Genomic DNA, 17233 nt, shown 5'->3' on the forward strand with positions numbered 1-17233 from the left:
AACTTTCATCAATCACAAATAACGTCAAAAAGACGTTCCAAGAACCTTGTTCTAAGAACGTTTTCTATCAACGTTATGAGAACTTTCATCAATCACAAATAACGTCAAAAAGACGTTCCAAGAACCTTGTTCTAAGAACGTTTTCTATCAACGTTATGATAACTTTCATCAATCACAAATAACGTCATAAAGATGTTCCAAGAACGTTGTTCTAAGAACGTTTTCTATCAACGTTATGAGAACTTTCTTCAATCAGAAATAACGTCAAAAAGACGTTCCAAGAACCTTGTTCTAAGAACATTTTCTATCAACGTTATGGGAACGTTCATCAATCACAAATAACGTCATAAAGATGTTCCAAGAACCTTGTTCTAAGAACGTTTTCTATCAACGTTATGAGAACTTTCATTAATCACAAATAACGTCAAAAAGACGTTCCAAGAACCTTGTTCTAAGAACGTTTTCTGTCAACGTTATGAGAACGTTCATCAATCAGAAATAACGTCAAAAAGACGTTCCAAGAACCTTGTTCTAAGAACATTATGTATCAACGTTATGAGAACGTTCATCAATCAGAAATAACGTCAAAAAGATGTTCCAAGAACCTTGTTCTAAGAACGTTTTCTATCAACGTTATGAGAACATTCATCAATCACAAATAACGTCAAAAAGACGTTCCAAGAACCTTGTTCTAAGAACGTTTTCTATCAACGTTATGAGAACGTTCATCAATCAGAAATAACGTCAAAAAGAAGTTCCAAGAACCTTTTTCTAAGAACGTTTTCTATCAACGTTATGAGAACGTTCATCAATCACAAATAACGTCATAAAGACGTTCCAAGAACGTTGTTCTAAGAACGTTTTTTTACTCAACGTTACAAGAACGTTAATAACGTTGTATGAACGTTCCAAAAACATTATTTTAGTAACGTTTTGTGCTAACATTTACACAACTTTTAAGGAACGTTAGTGAAAGTTCTGGGAACGTTCCCTGTTAGCTGGGTATCAACAACAAAGCCCATAATGGCATATTTTGTCTATATTAATAAACTGTTCGGTTTTACAGTGCAGACAGAAAATTTGCATCCATCTGAAATATTTCTGTCTTTTTCTCAGTATCATCAAAAGGAAGAGAAAGAGAGCAGCTGCTCAAGTATCCGACTGTGTGTCCATGAAGAGTAACAGATCCATGATTGATCCCCGTAATCTCAGTGATAGTGCAGTGAACATTGACCCTGTGTGAGTATTATCATGTAGATAATAATGTGTGAAAGTGTAAGGAAGCGAGTGATAAGGATAAAGAGGAATCATCTGTGATTGATCATAACTCATGTGTTAGGTGAGCGTGCGACGAGTAGGTGGTGTTTCACTGTGAAACATTCAGGATGGATATCGTTTCCAATAGAAATGTGATGTGGTCACATGTGTTTCAATGATCTAATATCAAAATGTTTTAAGTCCATGCAAGGCTGTACACTAACTTTTTTTTGCACCTAGCACTGATGCTACAGAGGTTAAATGTTTTGTAGCACAGGCCACACAATTTTAGCACAAGTATAAAATGTCTGTTTCAATCTCTGAAAACAGCCACAATAATTTTGTTTTTGTTTTACCCACAATAGGGTCTTTTGAGCATTAGTGAGTTCATGCATGTAATGTAAAGTCTGCTTCATTCATACTCTGCATTTCTAATGCAGAAAGTCCACAAGTGAGATTCATAGAAGTCGTAAATCTTCTTGACATTCCAGGAAATCCCTTATATGGACAAAGTCATCCAGCTGTCGCTGTAGCAGAATTAAACACAGATAGAGAAGTTTTGACTAATGAAACATGAAGACAATATATATATGATTGCAAAAAATATATGGTTTATCTGTGTTCTTGTAGACATCTCTTCATAAGAATAAAGTATATTTATATATGTAATGTAATGCTAATCGGCATAGCCTTTATCACTGAATTGTTTCCTGAAGCTATTTTTACAGAAGCTGGGGCCACCTAGGGGCTAGGAGAGTCATTACAGGTCAGCACCAACTACAGGCAGGGAGAGTCATTACAAGCTGGAGCCTTACTGTGCGTTCACACTGGACGCGAATAGCGCGTCAAATTCGCGCCTGCCACGTCTAGTTATACGCTTGACCGCTTTGTGTCCATTCGCGTGTCAAGAGCGAAATTGACGCGCGTAAAAACAAAAGTTTGAAGCGAAATTTACGCGCGTCAGAGGCGAAAGTTTCAAAAGTTTCGAAACCCGTTGGCGGCCATCTTTTTACAAGATGTCTGATGTTGATCGATCATTTATCGAGAGAGTCACCGCTCTGTATTTGCTCTGGAGAGCAGAACAGCGGCATAGGGATCATTGTCGCCGTATTTGGGTCCACCAGACGCTTCGGAGGCGAACCCAGTTTTGGCGAGTTTCACCATTTGCTCCAGGAGCTGCGCCTGGATGACGGCCGCTATCAGCGGTGCTTCTGCCTGTCCCACGCCCAGTTTAATGACCTGTTGTCCCACATCGGAGCGAGGATCACCCTCGTCCTCACCCACATAATCTGTCATTTATTTTTGTATTGATGATAAATGGAGCCAGCCTCCAAAAGTAATTAACCTGTCCTGTGATTTTTTTTCTTTTTCTCACACAACACTGTCCAGACACAAACTATTCTTATACACTAAAGTATATTGGTTGTCTTTACATTAGAATAAAAATGTTTCATATAATCTGGATTTAGAGATGGAATAAATAGCATTCAATACAAAATGAAAAATATGTCTCGTATGTTGAAATCAAGTTTTTATGTGATAAAAGATTTACTTTGTTTTTACTTCACCACGTGACAGCAGCAAGCAGGCTCCTGATTGGTTAACACGGCGCGAATTGACGCAGAAGTTCAGATTTTTCAACTCGGGTGGCAGACGCGAATTCGCATCAAACGCGTGAATGCACAAAAAGCACTACATAAAATAATTAGTGCGTAACGCGCCAGACGCTCAATTTGTGCCATTCGCGCGAATGAGGCATATTCCCGTCTTTGTGGAAAGGTGAGGTAGGCTCCTTTTCACCGTCTTGCTCATCCGCATGTTAATTAACTCTCACACGTAAAGAAAATGACAGCGTAGACTACGCGCAACACATTAATCAAACCAACAAGTTTGAAAACAGCCATTGCATTTTACCCCACAGCATTAGTCAATCTATCAGTTAGAGTAACAAATCAACAATTCCTTGATTTTTTTTTATTTTAAGCAAGCTGGAATCTTGGGGGCCGGCAGTGTTGGGGAAGTTACTTTTAAAAAGTAGTGTTTGCTCGTTACTCGTTACTTTTAAAAAAAGTAATCCGTTACTTTACTTAGTTACCCCGTTTGGAAAGTAACTTTTTACGTTACTCGTTACTTTTACGTTACTTTTATGTTGCTTGACTTTGGGCAGAACCCAATATCTGTTCCTAAATATGTAGACATAAAGTTATACAATGGAGGACATAACAGGTAATTATTTTGTGCTCTTTATTATAAAAAATAGTATCAATTTCAAAAGAAAAAAAGTCCTTCTCATTGGCGCTGCTGTGTGCGGCAACTTTTATTCTCAGCCGGCTCTGCATCATGGGGTAGAGTGCGACACTCCGCGATGAGCCGCGTGCTCGCGCCACTTCTCTCCGCTCCGCTTCCCCTATCCACCGAACTTTAAATTTCGGCAACAGCCAATAAAGCTTCCCTGCTCTCTAACACCGGTGCGAATCGCGTCTTGATAACATAGGACAAAATGATATAGAAGACATAAGCTTAGTTTTCAGACATACGACTCACTCTATCAAGGGAGTAGGAGAAAAAAAAGAGATTTTGAGAGAAAAAAAAATATTTTGTTTAAAAGTACACATATTCAAGCTTTCTATATATTTCTCAGGTCTGTGAGACAAGTAGCTTATGAGTTTCGGTTCATTTACAGTATGGAGAGGAGCTCCAGTTCACGCGCTGGTGCCGTCATGATTATTTTGCATGCCATATTTACTTATTTATTAAATTCAGGCAATTAATTGGTTGGTAAAACATTGATTAAAATTAAGATACAATTAATACAAAACGAAATTCGTTTTAAAGAAAGTCTTTCTACAAAAACAAACTTAATAAAGTGGTCTAAATCATGTCTGCCCACTCCATTTATCTCCCGATATATTGCACAAAATTATGATCTTACTCACGCTTTTCACTTTTCATATAATCAACATAGATTCAATTATTTATTTATTTATTTTATTTAAACATAAATATGAAACTAAATAGTTTTCTTTAATTTACTTCTTATTAAATTCAGCCAATTGGTTGATAAAACATTGATTAAAATTAAGATACAATTAATACAAAACGAAATTCACTTTAAATACAGGTTTTCTACAAAAACAAACTTAATAAAGTGGTCAAAATCATGTCTCCACACTCCATTTGTCTCCCGATATATTGCGCAATTTTTTTATTTAATTTAATTTAAACATAAATATGAAACTAAATCGTTTTCTTCAGTTCTCAACAGTTCTCTTCTCTCAAGCGCGCACCTGAGGCAGTGTCGCTGTCAAATATATCCATGGGAAAAGTAACGTTGCGCCGAATTGAAAAAGGAACTACGTTTCGTTACCAAATTTTTTGTAGTAACGCGTTACACTACTTTTTACCCAAAAAAGTAGTTACGTTACTGTAACGCGTTACTTTGTAACGCGTTACACACAACACTGGGGGCCGGACATGTAAAAGTAATGAACTCACATTGAACCGTGACACCAAAACCGAGGTACGTACCGAACTGTGACTTCTGTGTACTGTTACACCCCTACTGTATAGAATACTATAAAATAATAGTATTCTGCCTCATTCTGTGATATGAAGCATCGTCAGACCACAAAAGGAAGTTATGTCAAACCAAATGTTTAACATAAATGTTCTCTTTTGTTGGACAAAAGGTTTGTAAAACTACTCATCACAAGTTTGGGAAGATGTTTGGCGCGTGTTGCTTTTTCAAATGCATGTTAAAAGTGACTTAAATTCACAGCGCTTGTAGAGATGGAACAGCATTTACTGATCGATCCGCTTTGATCACAGTGCTGTGATTCACCATGAAATTGTATTTAATTTAATAAGTCATTAATTAATTAATTCTATAATTGCACTAAGCCAAATCTCGGTTAATCGTACAGACCTAGATTAACCTCACATACAGACAAACACACAACAAACTCTCACTTCACACAAACAAGTGGTTCTGTCTCACACACACATGCAAAACTTTATCGCACAGCCCTGCCCTGTTTTACATTTTTATTGCTGAGTACTCAGTGAATCATTGAAAACAAGACCTATGTGGACTGCACTGTGCCAAAGTCCCCGGCTTCAACACATTTCGGCCTCAATAAATATTCATCCAATTTCTATCCTCAGAAGAGATCTGTTGAGATAAACACCAGTCATTTGATAATCAGTACTGAGAGCTGATGAGGAAGTTATTCTTAGATGTGAAAATTTTTTATAGGGTTCTAAAAGTTAAACTGTTTACTCGTCTGATTAAAATAATTTTAGTACATTTCGTTTACACATTTAATGTTCAAAAAATCTTCACAGGTGATTAGAACTGATCAGAACCACAGAGAGTCCTTGTTCACACACACTGACGAAAGTTTCTAGCAGAGCACTGGTTGAACACTACTGTAAAGGATAGAGAAAGACCTTTATGAGGCAGAAAGCACCATCCTGTTTGTCTTTTTTTTATTTTACAAAAGAAAAACAATTTTTTATTGTGAGTGTACAATAAAATTACTTACTCTTATCAGTATGACCTTAAATGACAGGGTATTTTAAGTAGTTTCCGCTGTTATAATGACACACAATCATTTGGCATTGTGCCGATTTGTGTTGTGACTCGGGGAAGTCTCACTACAGTCCTGTGATGAAACATGCATGTTCTTGAAACGGGAAGACTCAGTTGTCACTTAATTTGCCGCCTTCTTGTGGAAAGGTGAAGTAGGCTCAGATGTAGATGGCACATATTCTCCTTCTCACTCATCTTTCTGTGATTTTGTTTGTGCATCCACCATTGTCACTGCATGTTAATGAACTCTCATACACAAAGCAAACTAATCTCTGCAAAAGTTTTTTTTTTTCATTATTCTGTTTATTTTGTACTTAACACAAGAAGTGCTTTTCAGTTTTGTAGCTGATTATGACCAATTACCTTTTGTTTGTTTTTATCAGTCCTACAAAAAATATGACCTAAGCAAGAGTGCATTCTGTGCACCACTACACCCCTGATAATTAATAATAATAATTATAGTTATAGGAACTGATTCAGTATTAGATTAATCACAAATAAATATTGTCATTTATTGACAAACTAATTATATTGTTGTTGTTATGTGCATATGTGTGCTTTCTTAGGTCTGTTTGACACCAGAATGGTAAACAGTGCATATTATTTTCAGCGGTCCATGTTAACAGATTATAACTTTCACACGGCACGATGAGGCGCACAACAACGCATAGCAGAAGCAGTGGTGCTGTGTACGATTCTGTGTCGAGTCTATTTATTTGCTGTGCTGTTCACGCTCACTTAAAGCAACAGTGCATTTTTCATGATCAAAATGAAAATGGATTACCAACACCATCAGCTGCAGCTGGCTCTAGAAATGCTGTGATTAGTCCTGAAATTACAGTGTGAATGCAGCAATTAATCTCTGCATACGCACAACTTTTGTGCTGCTTCTGCTTCTGCTCTGCTGCGCTTCTAGTGTAAAATGGGCTCTATGCTTCTTTCTATAATTTCTCTGTTACATGTTTATTTACACAGAAATTATTTTTGTCACCTTAGATGCATCAATATCATATTCAAACAATCCTTTAAATATGCTGGTCATTATCTACCCCAAATGGGGGCAAAATGTATCTTACTAACTTACCATCGGTCCTAAAGATAACCTTGAGGAAACTCTATATGGGATGTCAAGAAATTATTTGGCTATAATAAATAGAAATCATGTTATATTTAAAAGGAGACTCATTAATAAACACTTCTTTCTAGATGTGGTATGATTTCAAATCAGAAATGTCATATTAAATATGTAATACATGTCTCTATTCTTTTCTGTTTGTTTTTGTCTCTCTGTTCTTCTTAATGTGTTTTCAGTGGTGTGAGAGCTGACCAGATCAGAGATGTGTCCTGTCAGACCAGTACATCCTCCTCCTGTCAGAAACACATCAGTCATCATGACACAGAAGCAGCCCTGCAGCTCGATTCTCACCAGCCAGTGCATGATGATCTGCAGAGAGTCAAAGACCAGCACAAAACCAGCATGAAGAACAAGTATGAGAGCTTATTTGAGGGACTCAACCTACAAGAGAATCAGACCCTCCTGAACAGGATTTACACACAGCTGTACATCATAGAGGGAGAGAGTGAAGGAGTGAATGAAGAACATGAGGTGTTACAGATGGAGAAAAGTTACAAGACACTCCAAGACACTCCAATCAACTGCAATGACATCTTTGATCCTTCACCTGAACTAGGATATGAGGAGAAGAGAAGAGAGAAGAAAGACAAAATCAAGACTGTTCTTACTAAAGGCATCGCTGGAATTGGAAAAACCGTCTCTGTGCAGAAGTTCATTCTGGACTGGGCCGAGGGAAAAGCCAATCAGGATGTAGATTTCATGTTTGTGCTGCCATTTAGAGAGCTGAACTTGATTCGAGATCATCAGTACAGTCTTCACAGACTTCTGCTAGACTTTCATCCTGAACTTCAAGATCTGGACCCAAAGATTTATGATGAATGTACAGTTGTGTTGATCTTTGATGGTCTGGATGAAAGCAGAATTACACTGATATTTTCAGACAGTGAGAAAGTTTCTGATGTGACTGAGTCTTCATCAGTGGGTGTGTTGATGTCAAACCTCATGAAAGGAGATCTGCTTCCCTCTGCTCTCATCTGGATCACCACCAGACCAGCAGCAGCCAATCAGATCCCCTCAAACTACATCAACCGTGTGACAGAAATTCAGGGATTCAATGTCCCTCAGAAGGAGGAATATTTCAGGAAGAGAATCAGTGATGAGGATCAAGCCAGTAGAATCATCTCACACATCACAAAAGCAAGAAGCCTCCACATCATGTGTCGCATACCCGTCTTCTGCTGGATCTCATCCACTGTGCTTCAAAACATCCTGAAACAAGATCTCAGTGCAGAAATCCCTCAAACTCTGACTGAAATGTACATACACTTCCTCCTCATTCAAACTAGTATGAGGAACCAGAAGAATGAAGAGAGAGATCCAGAGAAACTCCTGCAGTCCAACAGAGAAGTGATTGTGAAACTTGCTGAACTGGCTTTCAATCAGCTGATGAAGGGCAATGTGATGTTCTATGAGGAGGACCTGAGAGAGAGCAGCATAGGCGTCACGGACGTCTCACTGTATTCTGGGATTTGCACTGAGATCTTAAGGGAGGAATCTGTGATTTATCACAGGAAGGTTTACAGCTTTGTACATTTGAGCTTTCAGGAGTTTTTTGCTGCACTGTATGTGTTTTTCTGCTATTTACACAAAAACAATGAAGTTCTGAAAATATTCCTTACAGGAAAGTCCAGAACTCAGTCTGGGAATGTTCCACTGGATGTGTTTCTTAAAGGAGCAATGAATAAAGCCTTGACAAGTAAAAACGGACACCTGGATCTTTTCCTTCGATTCCTTCATGGCATCTCACTGGAGTCCAGTCAGAGACTCTTACAGGATCTCCTGATTCACACAGAGAACAACCCAGAGAGCATCAAGAAAATAATCCAAAACCTCAAACGAGGTCAAAAAAACAATATCAGTCCTGAAAGATGGATGAATCTGTCATACTGCTTGATTGAGATGAAGAAAAATTCTGTTGTTGAAAAAATGCAGTCATTTTTCAAATCTGAAACAAAAAACAAAAACCTTTCTCTTGCACAATGTTCAACTTTGGTAAACATGATCCTGATGTCAGAGGAGGTGATGGATGAATTTGACCTTAAAAATTATGCATTCAAATCAAAAGAAGGTCGAAAGAGACTGTTACCTGCTGTGAGGAACTGCCGAAAAGCTTTGTGAGTGTGATGATCTAATGATATTACAATATGAACACAGTTACGTTTAACAAAAGTTGTAATGAAGGTTTGATAAATGTTTTCTGGAATTTTGTTCACAGTCATAAAACACAAATTACTGTAGTTAAGTGTTGTTTTCATTTTCAAACCAATTATTGATTAATACATCACAAAAAAAATCACAGCCAATTACAAGTTTCTGATATTAAGAAAACGTCTATTAAAAACATGTAATGACAGAATTCATCTAAAAATACTTTTTACAATAAAGTTTTAAATTAATGAAAGTTTTTTTGAAGCTTACACATAACATGTGACATAATATTCATAAAATGTCACATACTGTAATTATTTTAATTGTTGGATCCTTCTGCTGTAAAGACCAGAGAGTGAAAAATCATCTTTATCTTTATGCTAAAAATTGGTTAATCAAGGAAATCTTGCAATCTGGTGGGGATATCAGCACACCAGTATACCTCTTTAACCAGAGTCCTCAATTTTTTCAGATTGGCACAATGTAATCTCACTGATCAGTACTGTGAAGTTGTGGCTTCAGTCCTACAGTCATCAAACTCCCTGAGAGAGCTGGACCTGAGTAACAATGACCTTCGGGATTCTGGAGTGAACCTGCTCTCTACTGGACTGAAGAGTCCAAACGGTCAACTCAACATACTGAGGTTTGAGTTTCACATTGTGTAGCAATTAGCTCAAAGGGAAATATATGTATTATTAATTAACCATTGCGTTTGGTGGTTCTAGTGCTGGTATAATCTTCAGTTTTACCTTCGTTTGAATTTGAACGATTAGATAAAACTTTAAAACTTTAGTCTTATTGCAAAACATTTAATTGTAGCTGAATATCATGAACAAAAATCAACAGGCTAAAGAACACTTACTCAAGGAACGTTTGCCTGTGGTTTTTGAAATACCATAGAAAAACAACTATCCTAACTAATATAAATTTCAAGCATTATTAAAGACAAGTAAACACTCATTAATTAAAAAAAGAACAAATAAAAAATTAACAATCGCAGCAAATAAATACAATTGAACAAAGATACGATTGAAATAAACAGTTTTAAGATTTTCAAGTATTCAAGTACAGAAACTGTAATCAAATGTAAAATAACACTGCACTTTATAAATAAAATATACATTACAAATATAGTTACAAAAGTTATTCAGTCAAGAACGATTGGACTCGGGTTGGAACGGGCTCATGTGTTGGAGCGAACTCAGCGGCTGGAGCGTGCACTGAGCGGAGCTCTGTGCTGAACTCTGGGGCTGGTCAGGGGCTTAAGCCATTACAGGACTCTGGTCAGGGGCAGGAGCCTTCACTGGACTCTGGCTCGGGAAACTTTCTCTCAGTAACGGGCTCAGGCGTGGTCGGCCATCTTGGCTGAGGGCTCAGGCGTGTCAGCCATCTTGGCTGTGTATAGTTATATAACAGTATAGGTTATTCAAGTAACTTTTTTCATGGGCTACAGCAGAGGTTTTCAACCTGTGGGGCACCCTAGGGGGGTGTGAGCACCTGTTAATTCAGAACTGTATTTGAGCTAAAAACAAAATGAACGGATGGCTTGTAAAAATCAAAAGTACCAGAGATAATAAAATGGTTAAAGTGAATCAAAAACAGGCTTAGTCGTTACACAAAATTTGGTAATTTATAAATAAATATAAATTTGTTTATATTTTTAATGTTTCAGTTTAACTAATACTGTCTACACTGGACACGAACGAGGCGATACAACACAAAATCCCTGACAGTAAACTGATGCCTTGTACTATTTCTACCAGGAGCAGCACAAATTAGCGTCTGGTTTAAGACATGCTTTTTTTGGGCGGTAAACAATGCCGCAAATAACAGCAAATTGAAAGGCGCAAACCTTAGTAAATCACCTTGAGTGATTCATTTAAATACTCTTCTCCCATACATTTTGCATCTGAAAGGGAAATTCCTACAAATGCATATGAAACAAGGTCAGCTGCTGCAAAACAACTGTCCACACCTTTCCAGCACTATTTTTTCACTGCGTGTCTTTAGTAAATCCTGACAGTAGTTTTTTAACACCCAAAGAGGGTTTGCTCTTGGCTGTTGGTAAATCTGGCCCATATACTGGTGTTGTGCTTACTGTTTGAAGAGTTTTGGAAAAAGCGACCCAGGTATTGATAAATGTGTCCTAGCATTTGTGAATGAAAACTGTAAAAAAAATAAAATAATTCAAAACCAAGTCAAAGCCGATGGCAAATTTAGTATCTGCAGTAATTAAATTATATAGCAGTAAAAAAAATATAGAAGATTATTACATATATGTATTTTGTCTTACACATGGATACATTTTCCTTAATCTGCAATTTACTTATTTATTATTTAATCCATATGTGATGTTGTCATTATTACATGATAACTGTGAGCATCACAGTGAGATGTAAGCCTTTCCATACTATGCTGACTATGAGTGCATACAGTTCCCTCAAACATTAGTTTGTATCTATATGGTGCATATCTAATAGATTTTATCTCATTACCCTGTTTAGATTGGTCTTCTGTAATCTCACCGATCAGTGCTGTGAAAATGTGGCTTCAGCTCTACAATCATCAAACTCCTCCCTGAGAGAGCTGGACCTCAGTAGCAATGACCTACAGGATTCAGGAGTGAAGCTGCTCTGTGCTGGACTGAAGAGTCCAAACTGTGTACTCAATATACTGAGGTATGTATTTTGATAATAGACTAATGACTTTTAGAATGATTAATCAACTATTCAGGCAATAAATGCAATGATTAATTAACTGACTATTCTAACACATGTTAGGCTAACAGTTATTATATCCAGTTACAACCAATTTTTTTTACAAAAAATGAAATGTTTTTGTTTTTGTGTGTGATGCTTTTCTTTATTTTTAACTCTTTCCCGCCATTGACGGAAATTTCCGGATTTCCTTGTTTTCGTTTTTACACACGCTATTAGGCATCTTCTGAAAGAGTACTGAATCTCCCGATCAAAACACATGCAAAGGAGATGCAAAAACAAGTGATATACAGTATGTAGTCATATGCATATATAAAATAACACGATCATCAACATTAAACTGCAAAACTGCCTAACGTTATTAAATGAAATGTCGACCCAGGACGAGCTATTGGACTGTACAAGCATTAGGGGTGTTAATGGACTCAATCTACTCCATCTATGTTTTGATCATCGTTCTGAATCTGATCCAGATGTAGTCTTTGACAAAAACTTTATTTTCTCAGATTTTTGCTCAAAATGTTGCTTTTTGGATGAAACTTACCCACATTCAAATGTTGATAAAAAGAATGCATAAAGCTAGAATAAAACTGATTTCTGACTTTTTTCTGCTGGAAATACAATTCCAAATACCAACATTTTAGATACAAGTGAAATTTAACAATTCTCTGTACCAATTTTAATACCACAGAAAAAACAAATACTAACCAAACTTACATAAGTAAAAAGTTCTCAAGTAATTATTGATAACAGGTTAGTAATAAAATAAGAACAAAAGCAGGTCCATCAAACTTGAGCATTCAAGTTAGAAATACAAATACTGAATAATGAAATGTTAAATAAAACACTGCATAGTCCTCACTGTAATAATAAATGTTACACTTTATTTCAATGGTCCACTTTAGATATTCTACTAAATATAGGTTACTTTGCAACTACATGTCAACTAACATCTTGATTACTATTGTAACCTCTGTTTCCTGATGAAGGGAACGAGACGTGTTGATGTAGTGGCACTAGGGGATGCCTTTGAGAGCTCTAAACACCTCTGATACTTCAGAAAAGGCCAATGAAAATGAATGAGTGGAATTTGCATTGAATTGCCTAATGACAAGTGCACCCAGGCCACATCATAACCTTCCCAACGCCTCAATTTTGCCGTAGCCCCCGTACCACAAGGGGGGTGATACAGGACCATACTTAAAAATGGAAATAAGTAATTTTCAAAAAATAAAATAAAACAAGCCCTTTGATTTTTTTGTTGATTAAAAAATAAAAACATCCAGCTGTGCAGACCAGAAGTTTGCGCTGGGGAATGTGTTATTTTTCTTGTGCAGAAAAAAGAACACCACAGAGATATCATGCCTGAAGGGAGGTTAACATGTGGAGAATACATCACATGGACTTCCCTAGTGGGAAGTGCTTCACATGGAAAGATGTCTTTGTGGTGGGTTCTGCCTGAGTAGGGAGAAACTCTACAGCCACGGTGACTGGTGGCAGAGTGAGGCTCTACCAAGACAGGGTTTACTAACAGAGACTAACAAAAAGTGAAAATGCATCAAATGAGATTACTGTTAGGGAATCAGCACATCTGGAGCACTTAACCCAAGTACACAGGCTCACCTGAAAAGGGGCATGCCATGACTTATGGGCCTGGTAGCGAATTCATCCACCAGATTCAGCTACCAATGAGTGCTGGAGAATAGGACCAAAAAACATGGACAAAAAAGTGCACATTATCACCTCAGAGAGGGGAAAGGCGCTGAGTGCAAGCGATACACCCAACTGGTTGACTGAATATTACCTATTTGTGCCCACTAACACTTAAGACGAAACTGCATCAATTCTGAGATTATAAAATATAGCATAGATATTGGATGTAGCCCAGCCTGCCTCTCTGCAGATGTCTGTCAGGGAAGCACCGTTCCCCAGTACCCTTGTGGTACTGGAGCAGATACCACCTTGGCAATGTGTATATGCCACCGCTGTTGTTTTGTTCATCCAACCACATGCTTGCCCTGGATCTATGGTCAAAACCATTGCAGGGCCAGAAATACAGTCAGCAACTCGATACAGTTGATTTTTCAACGGAGTCTGGACCCTGGCCTAGTGATGCATCTTCAGAGTTACAAAAAATGCCGTGCATACTGCTACACGAAATGGGGGCCAGTGCACTCAACATGCATGACCGCCCACACTGCAATGACGTATTTTTTCTACGCACACCATCACACTTATATTGGATATAAATGTTCTATTTGTTAACAGGGAATTTGTGGACAAATTTGTTGGGTAAAAATTGAGTTTGTATTTTGAAGTGAACATTTAAAGTTAGATCTTTGGATACAGTGGGTACGGAAAGTATTCAGACCCCCGGTAAATATGATAAAAAATGGCTGTAAAAAATAAATCTTTCATTCAAAAAATGTGATCTTTCGTTCAAAAAATTTGCAAAATTCTAACCTTTCATTGAAGTAAAAGAATTCAAATTGGGGGGTAAATCACATTATGAAATAAATGTTTTTCTCCAAAACACGTTGGCCACAATTATTCTTACCCTTTTAGTAAATACTTTTTTGCAATCTCCTTTTGCCAAGATAACTGCTCTGAGTCTTCTCCTATAATGCCTGATGAGTTTGGAGAACACCTGACAAGAGATTAGTGATCATTCCTTCATACAGAATCTCTCCAGATCCTTCAGATTCCCAGATCCATGTTGGTGCTTCTTCTCTTCAGTTCACTCCACTCATCAGGTCAGGGAACTGGGACGGTCATGGCAGAAGCTTCATTTTGTGCTCCCTAACACATTTTTGTGTTGATTTTGATGTTTGTTTTGGATCGTTGTCCTGATGGAAGATCCAACCATGGCCCATTATAAGATTTCTAGCAGAAGCCGCCCGGTTTGGATTTTTTTATCCGTTGATACTTGATAGAATCCACGATGCCATGTATCTGAACAAGAAGTCCAGGACCTCCAGCAGAAAAATAGGCCCACAACATTAAAGATCCAGTGGTATATTAAATTGTACACATGGGGTACTTTTTATCCTTGTGTGCACCAAACCCATCTAGCGTGTTTGCTGCCCAAAAGCTCTTTTTTTAGTTTCATCTGACCACAGAACCCTGTGTTGTTTGAAGTTCCAGTCGTGTCTGACCACTGAATATGCTGGAGTTAGTTTTTGGAGGAGTGAGGAGCATTTTTCTTGAAACCCTCCCAAACAACATGTGGGGATGTAGGGGTTGTTTGATTTTTTTTTAATAGGCTTTCTGACCCCAAGACTCAACTAATCTCTGCAATTCTCCATCTTTGATCCTTGAAGAGTCTTTGGCCACTCAAACCATCCTCCTCACCGTGCATTAAAGGGGTGGTTCGGGATTTTTGACATCGGACCTCATTTTTAAGTCAGCCTGGTTGTTATTCATCAGTGGAGACATTTTTTTTTTTTAATTATCCAGTCCTTATATTTGGATAGTTAGCCGATGCTAGGCTAGCGCGAATCAATGGTAGATGTGTTAGCCAGCCATTAAAAACCGTTTTACCCACTCCACAGTGCACCAAACACAAATCAATTATAACACTAGACTATCGATGTATATGTCCGTTGAGAGAATAATGTTAGAAATCAAACTTACCTTTCATCACATTGCATTAGTTATAATTTGTTCCCTGTAATCATAAGCCTTGTCTACAGCAGCAGCGGAGTGATATTGATTACCTAGGCAACCGAGTGAGCCGGTACACACATGACGCAAGTGCGCTTCTGTTCTGTGTTTACTTTTTGCCGCATTACTAACCGGAGCAAAGTAAAATTCCGCAGCTGCTGAGAAACTAGTTCCTTTGGGATCATTGAGATGAAAGGTAAGTTTGATTTCTAACATTATTCTCTCAACGGACATATACATCGATAGTCTAGTGTTATCATTGATTTGCGTTTGGTGCACTGTGGAGTGGGTAAAACGGTTTTTAATGGCTGGCTAACACATATACCATTGACTCGCGCTAGCCTAGCATCGGCTAATTATCCAAATATAAGTACAGGATAATTTTTTTAAAAAAATGTCTCCACTGATGAATAACAACCAGGCTGACTTAAAAATTAGGTCCGATGTCAAAAATCCCAAACCACCCCTTTAAGACAATATAGACACACGTCCTCTTCCTGGCAGATTTGTAACATTTTTACTTGATTATAACTTATTAATTATTGCCCTGATGGTCAAAATGGGTATTTTCAATTATTTAGCTATTTTCTTACAGCCACTTTCTATTTTGTGATGCTCAACAATCTTTTGCTGCAAATCAGAACTGTATTATTTGGTTTTACACATTGTGATGGATGATTAAGGGAATTTGGCCTTTGAGTTTCCTCATATTTAAAATCCTGTGAAACAAGAAGTCATGGCTGGACAATTTCATGTTCCTAGTCCCCCTGGTGTGCTAAAAAATATATTTTATTCATAAAACATTCTAGGGGTATGAATAATTGTGGCCAACGTGTTTTGGAGAAAAACATTTATTTCATAATGTGATTTCCCCCCCAATTTGAATTCTTTTACTTCAATGAAAGGTTAGATTTTTGCCAAGTTTTTGAACGAAAGATCACATTTTTGGAATGAAAGATTTATTTTTTACAGCCATTTTTGATCATATTTACCGGGGGTCTGAATACTTTCCACACCTACTGTAACTCGCAGTATTAGTGTTGCATTAGTGTTGGGTAATATTATAAATTATTCACCAAAAGTGAACTCGAAAAATTTGAATGTCTGGCATAATTTTGGCATCTGACGCTGCACGGCGCATCAATTCTCTCAGATGAGTGCTGAATCTACCTCAACATATACTGATAATGGTATATCAATTATCTTAATTTATTGGCTTAATGTTTCTCTTGTGGACCATACATTAATGATAATGAAAAAATTTGAAGAATCAATATTTCTTGCTAAAAGTTTTTTTTTTTAAGTCTTCGTATGAAGCTGGTTTTTATTGTCGTCTATGACTGATTATGCTGTGTTCTGACCTAAAGAATGTTATTAGGCCTATATAATTGTTGTAATTATAATAACAACAATAACATTAATAACAATAATGTTTTTTTAATATGCTATGGAAACAAAAGAAAATGCTGACGAACAACGATGCCGTTTTCGCCATGGCTCAAACAACAACTATACTTATCAGAATGATGAAAAAAGATTTATAACAAGCAGTCTTGACAATTTGTGAATAGATCACCTAGTTTTGTAGTCTGTTTTGAATAACATTTTCATCGAGGAGTCCGTGCATGTCCGTGGTAAGTGTGGTTATATGATGATGCCATTATGAAATTAGGCAAGGCAAATTAATTGTTGGTCTTAATACAGCGCACGAGTCTTCTTGCA

General features: G+C 37.3%; 1 protein-coding gene and 1 long non-coding RNA gene across 5 annotated transcripts in view; one reads left to right on the forward strand and one right to left on the reverse strand.

The window, feature by feature from the left end:
• LOC309513126 overlaps nt 1-17233 on the reverse strand; it is a 284332-nt gene that overhangs the window by 113353 nt on the left and 153746 nt on the right. The gene's annotated exons all lie outside the window — the stretch shown is intronic.
• Nucleotides 1-17233, forward strand: part of LOC309510410 (protein NLRC3-like) — a 68834-nt gene that overhangs the window by 48034 nt on the left and 3567 nt on the right. For 2 of the 4 annotated variants that reach the window (XM_082185159.1, XM_082185158.1), the window contains 3 exons: nt 7160-9097; nt 9604-9774; nt 11636-11809. In XM_082185159.1, the coding sequence (XP_082041285.1) occupies nt 7160-9097; nt 9604-9774; nt 11636-11809 (2283 nt within the window). Of the gene's footprint in view, nt 1-1116; nt 1240-4719; nt 4778-7159; nt 9098-9603; nt 9775-11635; nt 11810-17233 lie in introns of those variants that run through there. The other 2 variants (XM_082185157.1, XM_082185160.1) reach the window with 2 other exon arrangements.

Source organism: Leuciscus leuciscus, assembly GCF_965113295.1.
Source record: "Leuciscus leuciscus genome assembly, chromosome: 1".
In the NCBI taxonomy this organism is placed as follows: domain Eukaryota; kingdom Metazoa; phylum Chordata; class Actinopteri; order Cypriniformes; family Leuciscidae; genus Leuciscus; species Leuciscus leuciscus.